Raw genomic sequence first — 19,439 nt, forward strand, 5'->3', positions numbered from 1 at the left:
CTGCTTCCTTGCATTTAAAACTAGGCGATTTGAAAAACCTTTCTCTAGGGTCTCTCTATTAACAAATGAATGCTTTTTACAGTTCTTGTATGTGCTGACCTCTGGATTTGACAAAGAAGGACAATGTTTCAAAGTCCAGCCTGGGCACCACCTGCATCAGAATCTGCTCAGTGAAAAAGCAGATCCTGAGGCTGCCCCAAACCTTCTGAATCAGAAACACTGGGAGTTGGGGCCCAGGACTTCTGGTTTTAACCAAGTTCTCCGGGTTATTCTCATGCACACTTAAAGTTTGAAAGGATACGAAATAAAGATATAACATAGGCTCTGTGTCCTAAAAATATCTCCCTTATTAAAAGACAAGCCTTACAGGTTTGGAAAGAGAAACAGGGCATACCTGCGTGTATCGGTCTCCTGGCCGTCTCCCCCACCCCCACCGGAACCTGCGACCCCAGCCAAGGCTGTGATTATGGAGCGCATCTGGCCCAGCTCCTGTGCCTGCAAAGTCACCTTCCCCCTTCTGGGGCTTACCCCCATTCAGTCACAGGGGTTAAGGTGAGAACGTGTGCGGGAGTTCCCCCTCCCAGGCTTCGGGAGCCTTCCCTTTCCCAGAGGGAGGGTGGGGCTGGCGCAGCTCGTGCTTTGCAGCGGTAACCCGCCGGTCAGCCCCGGCCTGAGGCAGCCTTTTCCACCTCCTTCGGCGCGGAGAGGGGAACTGGGGAAGCGGGTCACCCCGGCCGGCCCGGTAAGCAGACCCTCCCGGCCTTAGCCTCTAGCTCTCCCGCGGAGCGTCAGGCCTCGGCCACAGCCGAGCGGCGTGGCCGAGGCGTGGTGCCCGGAGCCGGGCCGCCAGTGCCCGCGCCTCGGCGCTCTGCCCGCCGGTGCCCTTGCCGGCGCGCGGCGCCCGTCCTGCGGCGCGTTGGCCCTCCCGCCACCCCCTCGGCGGGGCCCTTCCCTTTACTCTGGTGATAGTGACATTCAGCGGGAAAGGCGAGCGCAGACGGCAGCGCCCCGCTCCCGCGGCGCGTGCGGCTCGGGCGGTGGACCTGGCCGCGCGCACTCGCACCCCGCACCCCGGGCGGCGGCGGCCCGGCAGCCGGCGCGCTCGCCCCCGGCCCCGCCCGGGCCCGGCCCGGCCGCGGGCAGCCCTCAGCCCCGGGCCGCACAGACCGGCCGGCTGCGGGTGAGACCTCGCCGCTCCGGCTCTCGCGCAGGGAAAGGACGGATCCGGCGCCTCGGGAGAGACCCTGCCTCACTGCTCGTATATGGCAAAGTTTCTCGCCAAGCTCTTGGGCTGCACGTTGCCGAGCAAGGGCGCCTCTCCCATGTTTGAGGTAGGTGGAGGGTGTGTCCCCGCAGCGACGGCCGTCTGCGGTGGCCGGCGACCCCTGACTGGGGCCCTGTACCGTCTCACTTGCTTGCTTTCCACCTGCAAGTCTGGGGTGGGGCAGGGAGGATGGTCGGGGGAGACCAGAAGCCCGGGAGCCTGAATTCTTGCTTCCCTGGACTCAGTGAATCTTTTTTTACTCCCTTCTCCAGTTGACAGGTCAACACGTTTTCTGTCAATCTGGACGAGTTTTGAGAGTTGCTCTTTACCTAAAATACCACGAATGTCCGAAAATGAGGGGTATCCTGCCGTCCCTCTTTGCTGCCTAATATGTTTTTCCTTTTCACCTGAAAAAAAAAAAAAAGCAATACGTGCAAGCTTTCAGAAGGTTCCCACCTTCCCGCCTCCTCTACTCCCCTCCCCCAATCTCCAGCACACCGCAAACTCCGTTGAAGTTAACTCATTTCTTCTTCTGGGAGTGAGATACATTGGGGACGAGAAGGGTTAAAATGCCAAGTCAGGTGAACAAATCGCAGTTCTGAAGGCAGGTCCATCTAATTGCTCACACCTGTCTGAGGTGGCGGTGATGCTGCTCTAAGCATCCCTGCAAGGGGTGGTTTATGAGAATGCTGGCTTGCTTCCCCTCCTGGGGCCGAAGGTGGTATCAACTGCTTTATAGGAAACCTATATTGGCCACTCAGTGGGGACAGATTCACACTGTGCAGAGGCAGCCTCCCAAACCCCCAGCTCCGAGTGGGAACAATGTGTATCTTTTGTCTCTGTCTACTCCTGGCCTCCCCTAACAGACTGCCTGACTACTGACTACTGGGCCTGGACCAGAGGAAGGTGGCTGTGGCCAGGTTAACCAGTGCTGCAGCGTGTGCCTACCCGGCACTCCTCCCTCAGTCCTAGGCCTCAGACAACTTTCCCTGCCAGACCCAGGTTGCTTCAGGAGCTGCCTCAGCCCTCTGTCTGCAGTTTCCTGACCAGCTAGAGAGAAACCAGACTGAAATACCTGGGTACTTGGTAGCCTGAAATCTCAACAACTGTGAGGAGCCGGGAGAAGTAAAAGTTGTCCAGGCCTGCAGATAAAATTAGCTACTTCCTGTGGCACATGGCATCTCTGCCCATTTGCTTCTCTGTGACGTAAATGTTAGGCAGCATCTGGGGGTCGTTCTAGAGACCTGAGATACTCCTTTAAAATTGCTTTTCTCCTTGGCTTTCTCTTCACTTGTATTTGGATTTTTGTTCTTAAATTACCAGATCCCATGCCGAGCAATTTCGGTTGTATGTGCTGCTTTTGGGTTGTATATTTTTGCCTGTTTTATACTCCAGCCAATTGATGCCCCACCTTGATTTCTTAGAACAATTGGCTCCCAGTCATTGCTGGGAGGAGGGGGCCTCAAAAACTAGTCACAGACCTATTTTGACAGTTGAGAAAATGAGTGGCTGTTTTGTCTTTGAAGAGCTCTAGGGAAAGGGAATTCGGTGCTTGGTAACTCCTTACATCTTGCTCTGTGTTATTTTAATAACAAACTTGAGGCAGGCGCTGCTGTAGCATCTGCTCTCTCCTTTCTACAGATGATTGATTCAGTGTTGGCTGAATCAACCCCAAATACTTCACCCGGGTATCACTTTTAATCACTGTTGCTGGAAGTGTTAAGTGATCATCCGTTTCCTACCTGTGGGGGAAAACCTTTGCTCCCAGAGAAATGAGTAACTGAGTCAGTAATGTGTTTCGAGGATGCTTTCTGCTCAGGCAATAACACCCTTCAGCACACTCTTACTCATAAATGAAGAGGCAGTTGTTGAGAGCTCTCTGCATCTGGGAAGGAGAGAAATGTGTGAGAAAGAGGGTTCTTAAACCTTTCTAAATATTCATATCCTAAAAGTGGAGGCAGTGCTAGGATGTGAGAGGATTTTAGGCAGCTTTTCATTTCCACCAAATGCTCTCATTCTAACTTCGGAGGTTACCTTTAGTTTCAGGGAGATCAAGAGTGGAGATGGATGTTTTCACAGCGCGTGGTCTTTGGTTTCATTTTGGTCAGGAGGTGGGCCAAGAATGTAGTTTCTCCCTGCACAGGCCAAATAGGCTTGCACAGAGGAGATTCTGCCTGAAAGAGTACTGAGTCCCGATGGGACCTCTTGTGTGTTTGCAGTTGTCTGACAACTGGGTGACAGGTTATGGAGAACATGGGAGCAAAAAGTCACTGTGCTTGAAAGACGACGCCCGTGCGTGCTCTGCTGCGTCATCTTCAGAGGCTAAGGACAGATGGTGTGCTTTTGAAACACAGGATGTCTTCATGATCTTTTTGTTATCCTTTCCTTCTTCTTTGTCAAGTATTTAAGTTTACAAACCAAGTCTTTGAGAAGTAATTTTAAAATTTCAAGAAAAAGCAAAGGATGCCAAGTTTACCCCAGCCGCATCAGTGCCCTGAGCACCGGGCTAGATGTTTGGAATGATGTTGGCGCCCCACCAAGGCAGGGCCCCTGCAGAATGAGTGGGCTTGCTGGGTATCCAGCTGTCTAGAAAGGTGGGGCTTGCTGAGCACACAGCTAAGGGTTTCAAACCTAGCAGGTTCTGCTTATATGTGTCCTGTGTGCTTGGGTGGATGGATGTCTGGCCCTGGCATCCATACCTTCGCCTTTAAGCTCTGGTGTATTATGAACCTGTCTCCCTCCTCCAGCCTCAGTGTTGCTTTGCGTTGTACCTCAGGGCTAGTAGTGATGGGTCGGGCTCCAGGACAGGAAGTGACAGAATTACATAGTCAGAGGTGATGGCTTTTTCTTCTTCCAGGCCTCTCTTCCCTCAGTCTACAAACCTGCATTTTTAATCCTTCCATCCTTTGTCATTTAATGGTGGGGGGACCTTTCAGCAGCCCTGCTGGACAGAACACATCTGGCTCCACAGAAAAAGGCTGTCAGTTCCACGCCCACTGTTCATGGATGTGGTCTCTAGAATTGTTGCTCCTCATGGATATTTACTTATTTCCACATTCTCTTTTCTGATCCCACCAGTACTTCTGCCTCACTGCAACTACAGCTTTATTTAAATTTATCCATAATACATAATAACTATCACTTATTGCCTTCTCTGGGCCAGGCATTATTCCAAGGGCATAATATACCTGGTATCAGCTATCCTCTCAATAGTTTCACAGTATAGGTGTTAACAGCCATGTTTTCCAGATGGAGAAAATTAAGGTTTAGAGAGTTTAGGTAATTTGCTTAACGCCACTCTGGTAATATGGGCTACCGTGAGGATCTCAAGGTTCACCTCCCTCAACTCCTCAACTGTGGTGACTTGGTGTTTAGGGTTTTGCTTTGTTTTGCTTTTTGTGTTCTACCTCAGCTTCCTTTCTAGATGTACTCTTTCTCTTTGGAAGTAGGAAAGGCAGCCCCCCACTCTTTCAGTTTCTTTCTTTCGTTGCTTCACTCTCACTGTGGTACCACTGGGATGGCATAAGTACCTTACTCCTGGAAGGGTTCAATCCAAGGTTGACTGAACTCAGAGGGATTGTTAAGGGAAAGATTCAGGGTCAATCGTGGTGACCCTTCACAGGCAACTTCCATCTGTGGAGCATTTCCTGTATGTTGTCCTGTCTTACTCTCCTATAATATTGAGAAGGAAGTCGTGTTGTCGTCCCTGTTGCAGAAATGAGGAAGCCAAGGCTCAGTCATTACATGAATTGTCCAAGGTCACTACCTACTAAGGGTCTGATCTGGGAGGTAAATCCTGGACTCTGATGTGGCATGCCTTGCCAGCCAGCTGGGATTGATTTACCTCATCTTTTTCTTGCCTCTGATCTCTGTCTCACCCACTCTGTCTTTTGGACTATAGCCAAAGTCATCTTCCTTAATAGCCCAATTCAACACAGTATCCCATTTATAGATCCCAGATCCTTTGGTGGTTCACCATTGCATGCAGGTTCAGCAGGGTGCATGATTCCCCTCGACAGTGTATTCCTACCTCATTTTCTTGTCCAGTCTTACCTTCCTCCTCTTATCTTTCCAGTATTCCAGAAACTTTAGTCTATTCCGATTTCCTGATCATGTCCTCTCAACTCCTGGCTGTTCCTCTGCCTGGAATATTCTTCCCCTAATATTCACCTATTGATGTCTCTCCTTTCTTCAGCTCAAATCTTATCTCCAGATCCACCCCTTGGGCATCATCCAGCTCCCCACACAGGCCCACTGATGTTAGTTGTGTTTGTTTCTCTATGAGACCTTGGACAACTTTCTCTTGTAACTTCTCAGTGCTTCAGTTTTCTGTGTTCAATGGGGATAATAGCAGTGCTGAATGATAACAGCAGGGCGGTGAGGGCCAAATGAGTTAATGCCTGGAAAGTACTTGGAATAGGGCTCAATGCATGGTATTTGCTGAGGTTCCTGCCTGTGTGTCTCTGACCTCTTCAGCCTCAAGAGCTGAGTACTTTTTCCCCTCATAGCACCTAGCAGAGGATTTTACACATAGTTTTGCACCAGATAAATGTCTGATGGGTTGAACTGATCTTTCATTCCTGAAAGTTCATGATTTTCTTTGCCCTTGAATTATTTGTTGCTTATCAGAAATTCCAATTTAACCAGCATCTGGTATTTTTATTTGCTACATCTGGCAACCCTGTCTTACCTTCTTCCTCTTCCCCTCAGCACCCAGCTCCTAGAGACCAATCCCTCTCAGTTGGGGAAGACTTGTCCCCATCCTTCCCTCTTTATAGCTACTGTGCCAGAGGTCCTGTCCCAGGCCAAGGGTACCACCTCTAGGGACTTGCAGCCGAGCAGCTGTCTATACCCAATGCCTGACTAGTGAGCAGGCTTGATAAGTGATGATAAAGCTAGCAAACTTCCCACTCCAAGTGCCAGAGCTGTGGCTGAGAGAGGCGTATTACTGGCATTCTGTTTATTCATTCTTCACGTGTTCGCTGGTTCACTCAGTCATTTACTCATTTAACAAATGTTAAATGCCAGCTTTGTGCTAGATGCCCCATGGAAGCCTTGCTAAGAGACATTCAAACAGTTATGGCTGTGACCCACAGTCAGAAATATCTTTTACTTAGCAATACTGAATGCACATAGCTATTTATACCTATAACTCTGAAATTAAGTTTCAAGAATAATACTTTTCCTTATGATGGGGATGTACTCTGATGTATGCAATTCTGTTCTTTCCTTTCCGTTCCATTTCGTCCATTCTATTAAGAATTAAACTGGGAAAGACTCACTGAATTGATTTCATGAGTTGTGACTCATAAATTGAAAAGCGCTGCTGTATGGGATGGTAAGATTCTATTTGCACAGAACAGTTTGTATCACTTCATTATCCCCAAACTGTACTTGCACATTACTGTACTATACATTGGGGGATTTTTTTTTTTTTTTTTGGTCTATCTTGGGAAGCCAGTCACCATGCAGAACATTATTTTGGGGGGAGAAAATATTTTCAGAGTTTTAAACATCTAACTTACCAAATAACTTTTGATGAATATCCTGCCTCTAAATTGGGTAAAAGGTTTGGTCAGGTTACATGGGCATATTTCATGACATGGTTTTTTATTTTGAACACTGTACTCAAATTTCAGTTTATTTCTCTCTTTGCATCTGGTAACAACAGATTTGCTCCATGGGTTGGATTGACTTCCTAGCCTACATTTAGTGGGTCTTTCCATTTATAAATATATATATATATATATTTGTTGTTGTTGTTGTTGTTTTATTTTTTCTTTTTTTCCCTTTAAGAGAGGCACTGGTGATTGAACCCAGGACCTTGTGCATGACAAGCACATGTTCTACCACTGAACTATACCATCCACCCCCTCCAGTTATATATTTTAATTGACCCTATCCCTTCCCCCTTGAAGGGAGTTTATGCTTTGAAGCAGTTTCTTCCCTCTAATTTGCCTGGTGAAGATCTTGATTTTATCCATTACAATGAGCTCCTTTGTTGGTTTAAATGAATCTTGCACACTCTCATCCACTTGATCATTCTGATCGGCTTCAAGCATCTAAAGGATGAACCATGTGGTCTGGCTGTTTTGAAAGCAAATAACTTGGATGAGTGTGGCGGTAGCTTCAGTGATTGGATGTTGGTGGATGATCATAAAGGATAAGTTTACTTTAAGAATAATAGCTCCTGTTGCCACAGCTGGGATTCCTATGAGGGTCATTTGAATTTTAAGCTAATGGGTACTGAGTTTGCCTTTTAAATTTACCATTCAGTTGATTTGAGGGCCAACTGGATGTCTCTACCACATCTGAGCCATTATATACACACGGGCAACTCTGCTTACCTTTTGTGTTAGCTGCTTTTAAACCCTGCATGTGGTCCTAAATGCACGCATTTCACTTATAAGAATATTTGGTCCCATTATGATTACATCTGTCTAATGGCTGCGTGCTGAGAAACTGTTACATGATTTTCTCCTTTTTTTGTATTTTGATAAGGAAAGGCTGGTGTTTCACATCTGTCAGATCGCCAGTGCTGGCTGCATGTCACAGGGAGCAGGGTTAGGAGCTTAACTCTTTGGTTTATTTCCTTCTGCTTAGGTCTTTTCAATTTGTAGTGATGTTCTTGTACATTATGAATTTCTACTTTGCAAATCTTTGATAAGACACAATAGGTCTAGTAGTGATGTTTATATTAGGAAAGCTCTACCTACTTAGAGTTGCCTATGGAAGTGGCCTATAAATAAAAGTACAACTTTAATTTGAATTTTGTGAGGAGTAAGGACTGTGCTTTCCACCCTTGGAGAGTCTTAAAAGTATTCTAGGCCTATTTCTCCAAATACCTATAGTATATTAACGATATTCTATGTCTCTTTCAAACCTCTACATTTTCAAACCAAAATAGAGGACTCATCATCCTGCTCCCACGTGAAACCCACTTCTCCTTCTAACTCCATCGTCAGCCAAAAGCCCCACACGTCCACGTCTTTTTTTTTTTTTTTTTTTTAACTCAGAGTAGCATTTTGGTACCATCTTTCCTTCCTTCCTTTTCTTTTTCCTTCGTGAACAGTTTGTCAGTGACTCCTGTAGATTTTTTCTTGCCTTTATGGCTTTCTTTTTATTCCTACTAGTCATCATCCACTGACCTGACAAGCATTTATTGAGTATGTGCTATGACCAAGCTCTGGTGGGGTCTGTAGGGGATTTCTCCATAAGCCCCTAATTAGCTTGCTTCCCTGAAGTCTCCCTCCTCGCCCCTTTTCCTGGATGCGCTGCTAGTGTACCACAGAGCCTTTTCATTGTTACTTTCCTGTGTGAGAGTCTTCATGACTTTCTATTTCCAAAGGCTCAGGGCTCTAAATTCTGCCTAGGTTGTTTGTAAGGTATTCACTTAAGTGTCTCACCCTGCCCGCCCGACTTTGCTTCCTGCCGTTGACTTCCTTCAGGGATCCTCCCGTGTCCCTTCTTGCCCTGTGCCTTTGTTTATGCTCTTTGTCTATCCTGCTGTGTGAGGACCTCTCCTCATTCTTTCCATTCTTCCTACCTAAACGCTATCGAATCTTCAGAGCTGTAGTAAAGACCCAGCCCTTCATGAAGCCTTCCCTAAATAAAGCAAAGAGGCTAGGAGTACACAGGCTGGCAAATCAAATGCTAAGTTTGACTTCCAATCTTAGCTCCCTCACTTCCTAACAATGTGCCCTTAATTAAGTAAATTACTTGCTTGTGTCTCACTTTTATTTTCTGCAAAATTAAAATGATAATAGTAGTTATCTTACTGAGTTGTTATGAGGATTAGATAATTCAAATAAAATACTTAGCATAGTACCTGGCATGTGGTAATTGACAAAAATAAATAATAATAATCATTATAGTTACTATAACATACATTTTCACCTTGATCCCCATACCCTGAGTATTCTCTCTTCTTTGACTATTTTAGAACATACCTTATACTTTTCTGAATTCTCTACAGTGCTGAACACAATATAGGTGCTCAATCAATGCTTATTAATTTTGAAAACATGCCATATACTGTTTTATCAAAATCTGGGAACTGACTTATTTCTGCATATATTTAATTGTATTTCATGGAAATATGACAGCCACTGTCCTTCAGTGACTTGCCCCCTCATCTGTGGGATGTATGTTGATGCTAACTTAGGCTGCAGTTGGATGAATGATGACAATGCACTTTTACATGCAACTGTGGCAGAAGCAGGACTTGAAAAATGTGCCAGTTGTAAATGCCATTTAAATGGAATTCGACCATAGATTGCAATACAATTAAACAAAGCGTATTTTTAATTTTTCAATTGGTTTGCAGAACATGTATCCTCAAAATAGGTCAAGTGAAGCAAATCCATGCCATAAGTCAAGATTTTAGTCCTCAGACTTTTATGTTCTAAGCTGTTGATGGAGAATTCTGGCTTAAAGTCAGGTTAGATTATTCCGAAATTAATTTACTCCAAAGAACATTTACCCAGTGGGCTGCCTTATCATTTCCAGTGGGAAAGAGGCAGTAATGATGCCCTGCTTCCCTGGAAAACTCTGTTAGATGGACTGAGAGCATGGGAATTTACTGTCATGGAGATTATTTGAATTTGGTTGAAAGTCTAGTGAGGATGCCTACAGAGAGGCACATGGGCTGAAAACTAAAGAGAGTCAGCGTTATGAATTGCAAAGAACCTATACCCGGAGCCTTAAGATCTGGATTCTGAGCCTGGCTCATCTCCTCACTAGCTGAATGCAACTGGAGGAAATCTCCTTACCTCTCGGAGTGTCAATTTTCATAGCTCTAAATTGCAAGGATCAATACTTGATTTGCTTTACTCACAGAAATGATGTGAGGCTCTAGTGTGGTAATAAATGTGAAAGTCCTTTATGAAATATCAAGCATTATACAAATGTGAATTGCCATCACTGGTCCTGTGATGAAGAGGACAGAAACATAAGGTGTATACTTGGCATCCTGGGCAAGCAGGGACCTGCTGGCCAGTGGGCTATTCGGGATGGTATGAATGATAAAGAAGAGAAATGCTTCTGTTTGAAAGATAGAGAAGGAAATATGAAGCAGTCATAATTTACAGCTAGAACTTTGACCCTTGTGTGATAACCCCTGGGATCTCTTTGTATCCAGAGGTTTCCTTAGGGAATAATGCACTTTTTGATAACTAAACTTGAACTAAGTTTATGAATGAAATTCTATCAACATGGGGGAAGGAATGCAGATAGCGGTGACAGAAGGCAAATTGCAGGGAAGGACTGCTGGACCAGACTCAGAAAGAGGGTCTCAGAGTATAGGATTATAGATTGAAGAAACATATAGTGGCTATTGTTTGAATTCACTCCCTATTCCCTCTGTCCCCCTGAGTCTACCCTGTGCCAGGAAAAAGAGTCTGACATACAATGACTCAAGCAACCTTGTTATGGGGCCATTTCCGAGAGTAGAACTCAGAGGAGGGAGCCTTTTCAATGCAAGGGGAGCACTGATGGTCTGGCAGGAGCAGAACAGACACCCAGACAACCTGCAGCCAGCACGGTCTGATAGGTGTTTGGACTGGTTTGAGAGCTCATATGATGTAATTTCCTCCAGAGGACACCTACTGATACCAAAGGAGGAAGGGATCCTTGGAAAAGAATCTGATGTGCTCAGAATGGGGATGGAATTATGTAGCTAGCAAAACTGGGATATAAGTGATAAGGTGACTTCATTTGTAACCACATTTGGGTACATAAAACTGGCCCCATATTATCTTGTCAATTTCCTTCTTTCCTATTCCATTTTTGAATTAGGGTAGGCCTTTTGTGAAATCTAACCCCCAAGCCATTTTTTTTTTGGCCCAACAAGCTTATTCTTGATATTTATTTTAACCAAATTTCATGTGTGTTAAAATGTATTGTGTGTCTGTTAAGAGAAGGTGGGGTAGTGTGGGAGAGGTCAGACCACATGCATAGCCACACACAGACAGAAAGACACAAAGACATACAGTGACTTGATCCTGGAATGGCCATGGTGATTGAACCACATCATAATCAGTGGTTAAAATGAATCCAGAAATCTCACTGATTTTACTTACCAACTTTGCTCCAAAACCTTAAATGTGCTTATGTATGTGAAACCAAGCTCATGGGCCACTTCTCAAGGGTTAACAGATTGAACTTCCTTGCCTTTTGAGTTTCCCTTTTGCCTCCTTCCTCTCCTCTAGTTTAGGGAAGTCCTTTCTAAGAGTCTGTGACATAGCTGTGTGCAATTTTCATTTTTTCCATCTCACTCTGCAAATAGAAACTGATTTCATTTTTTTCTCATGTATAAAGAAATAGTGCATCTGATTTCACAGGCCAGAAAAAAATGATTGGAAAGCATCCAGCCAGGCCCTAGGGAAGCCCCTAAAATTATTCTCTACCTTATGGACTGTCCAGATTGTTTGTGTGTGTGGCTGGGGAAGATGAGGGCAGGGAAGAGGGATTTGGGAAATAAAATTTTCTTGTGCCCAGATGCTGTGAGTGAGTCAGATGGCTGGGTGAGTACCCTGATGCCGACTTTTAGGAGTCCATTTGCTCAGTGCCAGGTTGGATGTCCAAGCAGCTGGGTGGACCCTTGGGGGTTCCCAGTTAATGTAGCTCCCTGTCTCTGCATGTTGTGTGGACTTCCCTTATGTGCGACAACTTCTTGGATAGGTAGAGAGACTTTACTTGGCTTACCTTGGATTACATCTTTGATTTGGAATTACTGCACGTTAGAATGACCAAGAAGTCTGCCCTCACCTAGCAGAGTTGATGGATAAGAGACAATAATAGCAGCTCTTTAGAATTCACCAAAACACCTCACATACATAATTTTATTAGAAATGGAGAAACAGTAGGGGGTTATTTTACTCTAGTTACAGATGGAAAAACAAAGGAACAGGGAATTGAGAAATATTAGCTATTGGTAAATAGCTTGGGTTTAAAATTGTCCAATAGCCTTGCAGATAATAAAAATTATTTATCACCTTTTCCTATATATGTCATTCTCAATAGAATTTAGAAGATAGCACTATAAAAACACCATCAATTGAAATCACGAATTATGAAATGCTTTGAAAATCATAAAACAGTGCAAAAAATTTGAGGTATCTTGTCCTTAAATACAGTTTGGAATAATACAAGGTATACCTAAATGCCGTAAAATATTAGTAGTGTTATTTAAATGAAAAATTCCATTATTAGTAAAGGTCCTTCCCATTTCTGGCCTTGCAGATGAACATGATAACAAATGGGAGCAGCTTTGATGATCTGTTTCCGAAATTATTTCCAAGGCCTTCTTTGTCCCACAAAATTAGCATAAATCCCACCTGCCATCTCAAACCATCCCCATCTCTTCCTTCAAGTTCCTTAATCACTAGATGAAGAGCTCCCAAGCCAAGATCTGTAGAGAACAAATTGGTTTTTCTCTCTAGACAAACTATTCCTGAGGTACAATATGTTGGAGTGATTGCCCAGGATTTTATGTCACATGGGGTCTCCTTGCTGCTGGTGGAGAGAATAATCAACAAACTTTTGGCACAGTGCTTTGAGATTTTGAAGCACTTTGATTGAGTCCTCTTAAAGAGCTTTGAAGCACTATCATCCTCACTTGACAGATTAGAAGCCGAGGTTCAGAGAGATAAAGTGAATGTGAATGTGCCAAGATAACCATCACCAGGAAACCATGGAGCTAAGACTTCAACTCCACTCTTTGTAGGGCAATCTAGGTGTTAACTGTGATGCCCTCACCAGTGTAAGGAAGCATCCAAGACTCATATACATTAATCATCTCTGTAATGACTCTTCCACCATCAAGGCAAAGGCATGGCCCTTCTCACTCCCTGTATCTTTGTTGATACTAAAGGCTTCCATTAATGATTATCTTCTAGAATTTGTGCTAAATCTCTACTTTCACTTGTCACATTATTATGTGACCACAGACAAGTTACTTACCTTCTCTAAGCTTCAGTTTCTTCATCTGTAAAAACAAAGATGGTGGTTATTATGAGGATTAAATGAGAAAACATGTGTAAAGTATTAAGCACTCTGCCTGGAACATAATTAACATTTGATGTTACCTTTCTTCTGCTTATTTTAAAAAATTTTCCACTTCGTGGTTGGGCTTGATTTACATTTTAGCCTAGTTCTTCCTGTATTAATGTTTTGGAGGTCAGGTGAATATTGAGTGGGCATGTGATGAGAGTGGGAACGGCCCAAGAGAAGGCACCTACTGTATATTTTCTTCTTGGCTCACGTGAAAACCAAATAAGATTCCATAGCACTAGTGGTGATAAAAGATTGGTTTGATGATTTTTTCTGGGTAAGTAAACTGGTGTTTACTTTTCTTTCTGCAGTGTCTTGCCTATCACATACTCTGCTATGTTGATTACTCATTGAACAAGTTTTTTTTTTTTTTCTGGTGTGGGAGGTGATTAGGTTTATTTATTAATTTTTAGAGGAGGTACTGGGGATTGAACCCTGGACCTTGTGCATGCTAAGCATGCGCTCTGCCACTTGAGCTATACCCTCCCCCTTGAACAAGTATTTTTTAAATTCCAAGTATATGCCCTATTCATGTGGTTCCTTACAAAAGGAACAAGACATAGTCTCTTCCCCAAGTTCACGTGAAGAGATTTAATTTCTAAGCACAAAAACAGAGGACTATTCTGAGCTGATGCCTGGTAGGAAGCTACTATGCCTATTCCAGTGAAAAGATTTTATAGGCTCTTTCCCCAGAATCCTTCCAAGTGCTGTGACAACCATTTAAAATATTTTCCAAAAGAAGAAGTTGACTTTAGAAGAAATTCTGTTTTTCCAGATTGGTATTATAAATAGGCAGAATAAGTTATCCTTTGTGGTTTACCACTTTCCAAGACACAAGAAATGGTGGTGGAAAGGTGGGATTATGTCTGAGGTCACATCAGATGTAAAACCTTTTTAAAACTATACCTCTTTATTGGATTTTCAGATTTTGTTTCATAGTGCCTTAGGCAAATTACTTTCCTCATATGTAAAATGTTCTAAACAAAAATATCTCACTGGGCTTCCATGCAGATTTCATGAAATATGATGTGAAAGCACTTAGCATAGGCCTTGGCACATGTTAGCAAGTTAGCAGTATTTTAGTATCCAGTTAGCAATCTTTTTCTTTTTACATTGATGAATATGCTCTTTGTCTTTTCTAGACCAGAGGTTTGAATTAAGTCCTCCTTTTGAAGCCTCTCCTCCTGTTATCCACTTTTATTTTGGAACATTTCAGTATTGTCTACAGCTCAGCATGGCTCTACATAGCCCATCAAAGAGTTAATAATGCTGTGCTTCAACCTTTCCAGTTTGCTAGAGCTACTTAATCAGGGAAATCATTGTGGCTCTTTTTGTGCAACTCATTGATGTCCAAAGCAACTAATTAGAGAGAGGGAATATAGAAAATCAATCTTTACTAACATTGACATTTCTTCCACTTTAAGCAATTGGTTTGCTTACATTCTTTGTGAAAACCTGTTGAGATCTAAAATTACCCTTGATGACTACATTAGAGGGTTCTAATAGGTTCTTGGTGTTAGAATAAAGATTTTCTGAACATTAAATACATAGCCAGGGTTTGGAAGGGATCCAGCATATTACAGGAACTCACTAGACAGTAGTTTGTACCACGACAACATTAAAGAACCTTTAAGCAAAGATGGGACTATAATTCTGTGAGTCTAGCCTACTTAGAGAAAACAGGATTGTGTTAGATCTGTTTCTCTTTGCACCTTTAGTTCTTGATCTTTCTCCAGGAAGTTAAGCTGTATGAAATACATCTACAGAGTTGGTTTAGCCTCAGCATCTAATTGACTTTGACCAGTGGGGGACATTGGTTAGAGACTGTAGGGAGTGGAGATTGTGAAGGCAAGATGTTTATTACCCTGACTTGCTATTTGCAAGTCACCTTGATCTGGCTGTGCCTAAGATCACAGCTCCTATTTAAGGTGGTCCTCTCCATGTAGCCTGCCTGCCTCTAACTTCTGTGACTCTCCTTTTTCTTGCTACTTTAATGGGGGGTAATTGGGCATGCTTCTAGCCCCAAGACATTGTACCATGCCTAATGGTTTTCTTATACCCTTCTAGCATCTTTGTAAAATTTTACTGAACTTTCCTTACATTACCCAATTTGAGTATGTCATCTGAGTCCTACTAGAACCCTGAATGATTGAGGAACAACAGCAACTTCCTCTTGAAAGATCACTGTATGAATTACTGGTCTGTAAAAAATTCTGCCAATTCACAAAAATGGTGTGTGCCTCATTACATATTCAGGTCAAAGTGGGTGAATTCACAAGAATGATATATAAGATGTGGCTTTTGTTGGTTGTGACTGTGGTTACATGGAATGTCATTTGGGTTGAATGAGATATTAGAGTGTCAGTAAATGCCAGAATCTTAAAAGAGTAGAGCCTTTAGAGATGGAGTGGGAGGCTGAATGCATTGCATCTCAACTTTGTAACTTGCAGGTGAGGAATCTGAATGGCCAAGAAGTTAAATGAGTTGCCCAAGGTCAGATGATTATAGTGTGTGAACCACGTCTTGTGTCTCTAAGGTTAGTAGTTGTTTTAGTGCTCCAAACTGTGGAAAACAGTTAAATTTAGTTTCCATGAAGCAGAATACTTTGTTCAGCTTGCAATGAACTAGAAATGTGCTTGAGCACGGTGTTGTGAGTTTTGATTTGTCTTTAACCAGGAAATTAAGTGCAAGAGAAGAATTTCAGTTTATAATAATTCGTCTGTCACATCAGTTTAGCCAAATAGAATAATGTAACAATGATGTTAACATTGTTTTAGAATTGGTCTATTGGTAAGGGAATTTTTTTGCTTTATAGCACTTTTAGTTTCAGAAAATATAATTTATACTTGTACTGAGTGATGGATTATAAAAATGCTCAGAAAACAGTCCTAATCCCTGTATGTATTTCATTATCAAAAGAGTTTTTGGGGTGCTGATCTCTCCTCACTGTTTCATGCTAGAAAATATTTGATTTTCTATTTTGTATGTGGAGTGTATACCCTGAGAATTGATGTAGTTGTTATATGAAAGGTGTCAGTGTTTCTGCCCTTAAGATAATAACAACCTAATGCTGTTTTATGGGTAGAGAGGATAGAGGTATATGCAAGGTATATGGGATAGAGATTATATCCAAATGGGAAAATAAACAGGATAAATTTCCTGCTTAAGTCAACTGTTGGGAAGAGCTGCAAGATAACCCCTTCAATTAAAGTGTAAGCCCCTGAAATCACAGGTAAAAACTTACATTTCTTCCATAGTCTCTTCTGCCTCTTTTCGTGGTGAGCAGAAAGAATGATAATTACTTAGTAAATATTTGACAAATAAATAAGTGAAACAATGATAGCTGTTCTTGTAGCATTTCAGGAGTAAGAAAGGGAGTTTGGTCTAATCTGTTGTTTTATCTAGTTCGTAATTGCTAGGCTAGGTGGCTCACACATTGGGAGTATTACTTTGGTATATACATTGTGTATGTGTGCCATTACTTTTTTTTTTTCTGTTTAGGTTTGCATATAGAAAATTGGATTGTTAATTCAATCTTATCTTTTTAATAAATTAAAAAGTGAAACTGTTTAGGTAAACAAATCAATAATAGGTTGATTTAAATCAATTTTTACTATGAGACATCAATTTTCTTATACATAAAACCTAGAAAATTAATAAATATAAGCTGTTTATTGGCTTCAGTTTTTGTTCTTTGATCCGTAAAAAGTGACTCACATCAGCTAGAGATGTTAGTTTTCCTTGTACCTCTGTAGTGTGCTAGGATGATCTTTGCTTTGAATCTGCTTTCCTGGATAATGCTACACATTGCTATATTACATGCATATTTTAGAATTTCGAACTATTGGTTTTGTCCCTGTGTGGTGCAAATACATGCCATTCCCTTTAAAACATCATAAATTGGTCCTTTTTTTTTATATCAATATTGGCTTAATTATCTTTTGAATGGTAGAACTTTCAGAGAAACAGTTCTGTTGAAAAGATAGCGATCATCTATATGCTTACCCATATGTAAAAATTATATTTTGATAATGACATTTCCTCCAAACAGAAAGTTAAGTAGAAATTTACACCATAGTCTATGGGGTGAGTACTCAGCATTCCTTATTGCTCTTCCTATCAAATTAGTTCTCATTTGACTCCAAGGTGGAGGAATACAAATCTGCAGGTTGCAGACCTCAGACTGGGCCATATCTGTGAGTAGGGGGGAGTGTCTGTATGCATATATCTGTCTCTTTTTCCTTCTTCCTGTCTTCCTTGTAAAATAGTAAGGACCAGGGATACTTTGCACTTAAAAAATGCACAGCTAACTACCCCCTCTTTCCCTCCCCCCCTTTTCTTTCTTTTTCTTCTGTATTGTGAAAGTAGAAAGCTGTTCCTCAGAAGAGGTCCAGCAAACTTTCTTGCTCTCTCTGAATTCACTCTCTTCATTCCACACTGTAACAAATATTGAGTTACTGTCCTAGCAAGCAGCTCAACATTAGCAGTGAGAAGAACTGTGTTTATTTCTTCACTGTTGTGTCTCCTGCATATAACAATGTTTCCCAAATAACAGGCTTGTAGAATTAATACACATATAAATAAATTCATAAAACCATACCATACCTTTTTCCACAGACCTTCTTCTTTCCCTATCACCAAGGAAACTTGAAAAATTTCTGCTATATAAATGTAAATACTTAAGGATATAAGATACCTTTCCGATGAACTCCTTTCCCCTTTTTCTTTGGCCTTGAGGACTTACATATTTGACTTTCCTTTAGCCTGACTTCATTTGCTTTCAAATATTGAGATGAATAGACAGAGACATTAGAATGTGATTTTGCCCATCTTTGGGGAAGGCCCTGGACCTTAAAATGTCTTAGGATGACTTTGGTTGTAAATTCTAAGATATATTATGATAACAACTTTAACATTGTTTAAATTGATTAACAATATTTTAATGTGTGTGACATTTTTAGTTGATATAGTCGAAACTGTTCATTATTTTTAAGTTACTAGGATTTAATTGAAGAACATAAAATTTAATATACTTTTACTTCACATTTTTGTTAATTTTTTGTGTGTTTATTTATGCCTTTTGAAGCATTTTTTGGTGTAAGTCTTTAATCACTATTAATTGGAACACTTGTGTAATAAATACAGATTTTCTTCACAAGGCAAGTTGTTTCTGCTATATTCCAAAATGTTCATAATTTTGAAAGGTGGTTATAAAAAAATCAAAATGAAAAAATTTTCTTATTATCATAAACACCATATTAACTTGAAATATTAAAACCATTTGTGCACTTTTGCTGCATTGAGTTTTAAAACAACACCATTGGTTTTTTCTGCTGGAGTCTGTGACCTTGTCTTACTTGTAACTGTCCATGGTGCTGAAAGCATTCTGTCTTGTTAGACATAGTTACAAAATGATGGGAACGTGAGAAATTTTCAGACTAATGCCCCCATATTCAGTGAAGAATTATAGAGAGGTGAACTTACTTACCTAATTTGATATAATTTATAGTGGCTGATCAGGACAAGAATCCATGTGTTTTTTTCTACCTCGCGAGGCTGGCAAACCTGTCTTCAAACCTAGAGGACCCCGTAGAGTTAAATGCACAAAATGCTAGAGTTCAATTTGAAAGAGCAGTTTCTGCATTGTGAGTCTTAATAAACCTTTTGGATACAGAAAATATATAGTTTTTTTTCTTGTTCGGTACACTGATGAGATTTCATCAGCTTGTAACAACTCTAATGGTGAGAGCTATAAACCCATTTGGAAAAAAATTTTTTAAAATTCTGAATCATTTCTCACATTTGAGTCTTTTGAAAGTGTTCTTAAAATTCTAACTGACTTGGAGTACTTTCCAGATATGAACAATTACCTCATTATCTTAGGACTAACTATTTAAATTCAGTGTCCACTCACGGTTTAAAAAAAAACTTTGGGGAAAGATAGCAAGACATAGAAGAATAAATCTTGAGACTTCTAAGTAAAAATTCTGAGATAGAATATGAGCCACCCTTATGAATCATGTTTAGAAAAATTTTATCTGGTGAAGGTTTTATTTCCCTTCCTAATAGTTTGAGATGCTACTTAGTTTGTTCTTGCACATTGCATTACTAATTTTATTTTTCC

General features: G+C 41.6%; 1 protein-coding gene across 1 annotated transcript in view; it reads left to right on the plus strand.

Annotated features, from left to right (window-relative positions):
* Nucleotides 1–466: 466 nt before the first annotated feature.
* Nucleotides 467–19,439, plus strand: part of LOC116659141 — a 417,506-nt gene continuing 398,533 nt past the window's right edge. The window contains exons 1-3 of the mRNA XM_032466375.1: nt 467–552; nt 610–742; nt 1,212–1,331. Of these exons, the coding sequence (XP_032322266.1) occupies nt 467–552; nt 610–742; nt 1,212–1,331 (339 nt within the window). The remainder of the gene's footprint in view (nt 553–609; nt 743–1,211; nt 1,332–19,439) is intronic.

The sequence above is a fragment of the Camelus ferus genome, chromosome 2, assembly GCF_009834535.1.
Source record: "Camelus ferus isolate YT-003-E chromosome 2, BCGSAC_Cfer_1.0, whole genome shotgun sequence".
Classification (NCBI taxonomy): Eukaryota; Metazoa; Chordata; class Mammalia; order Artiodactyla; family Camelidae; genus Camelus; species Camelus ferus.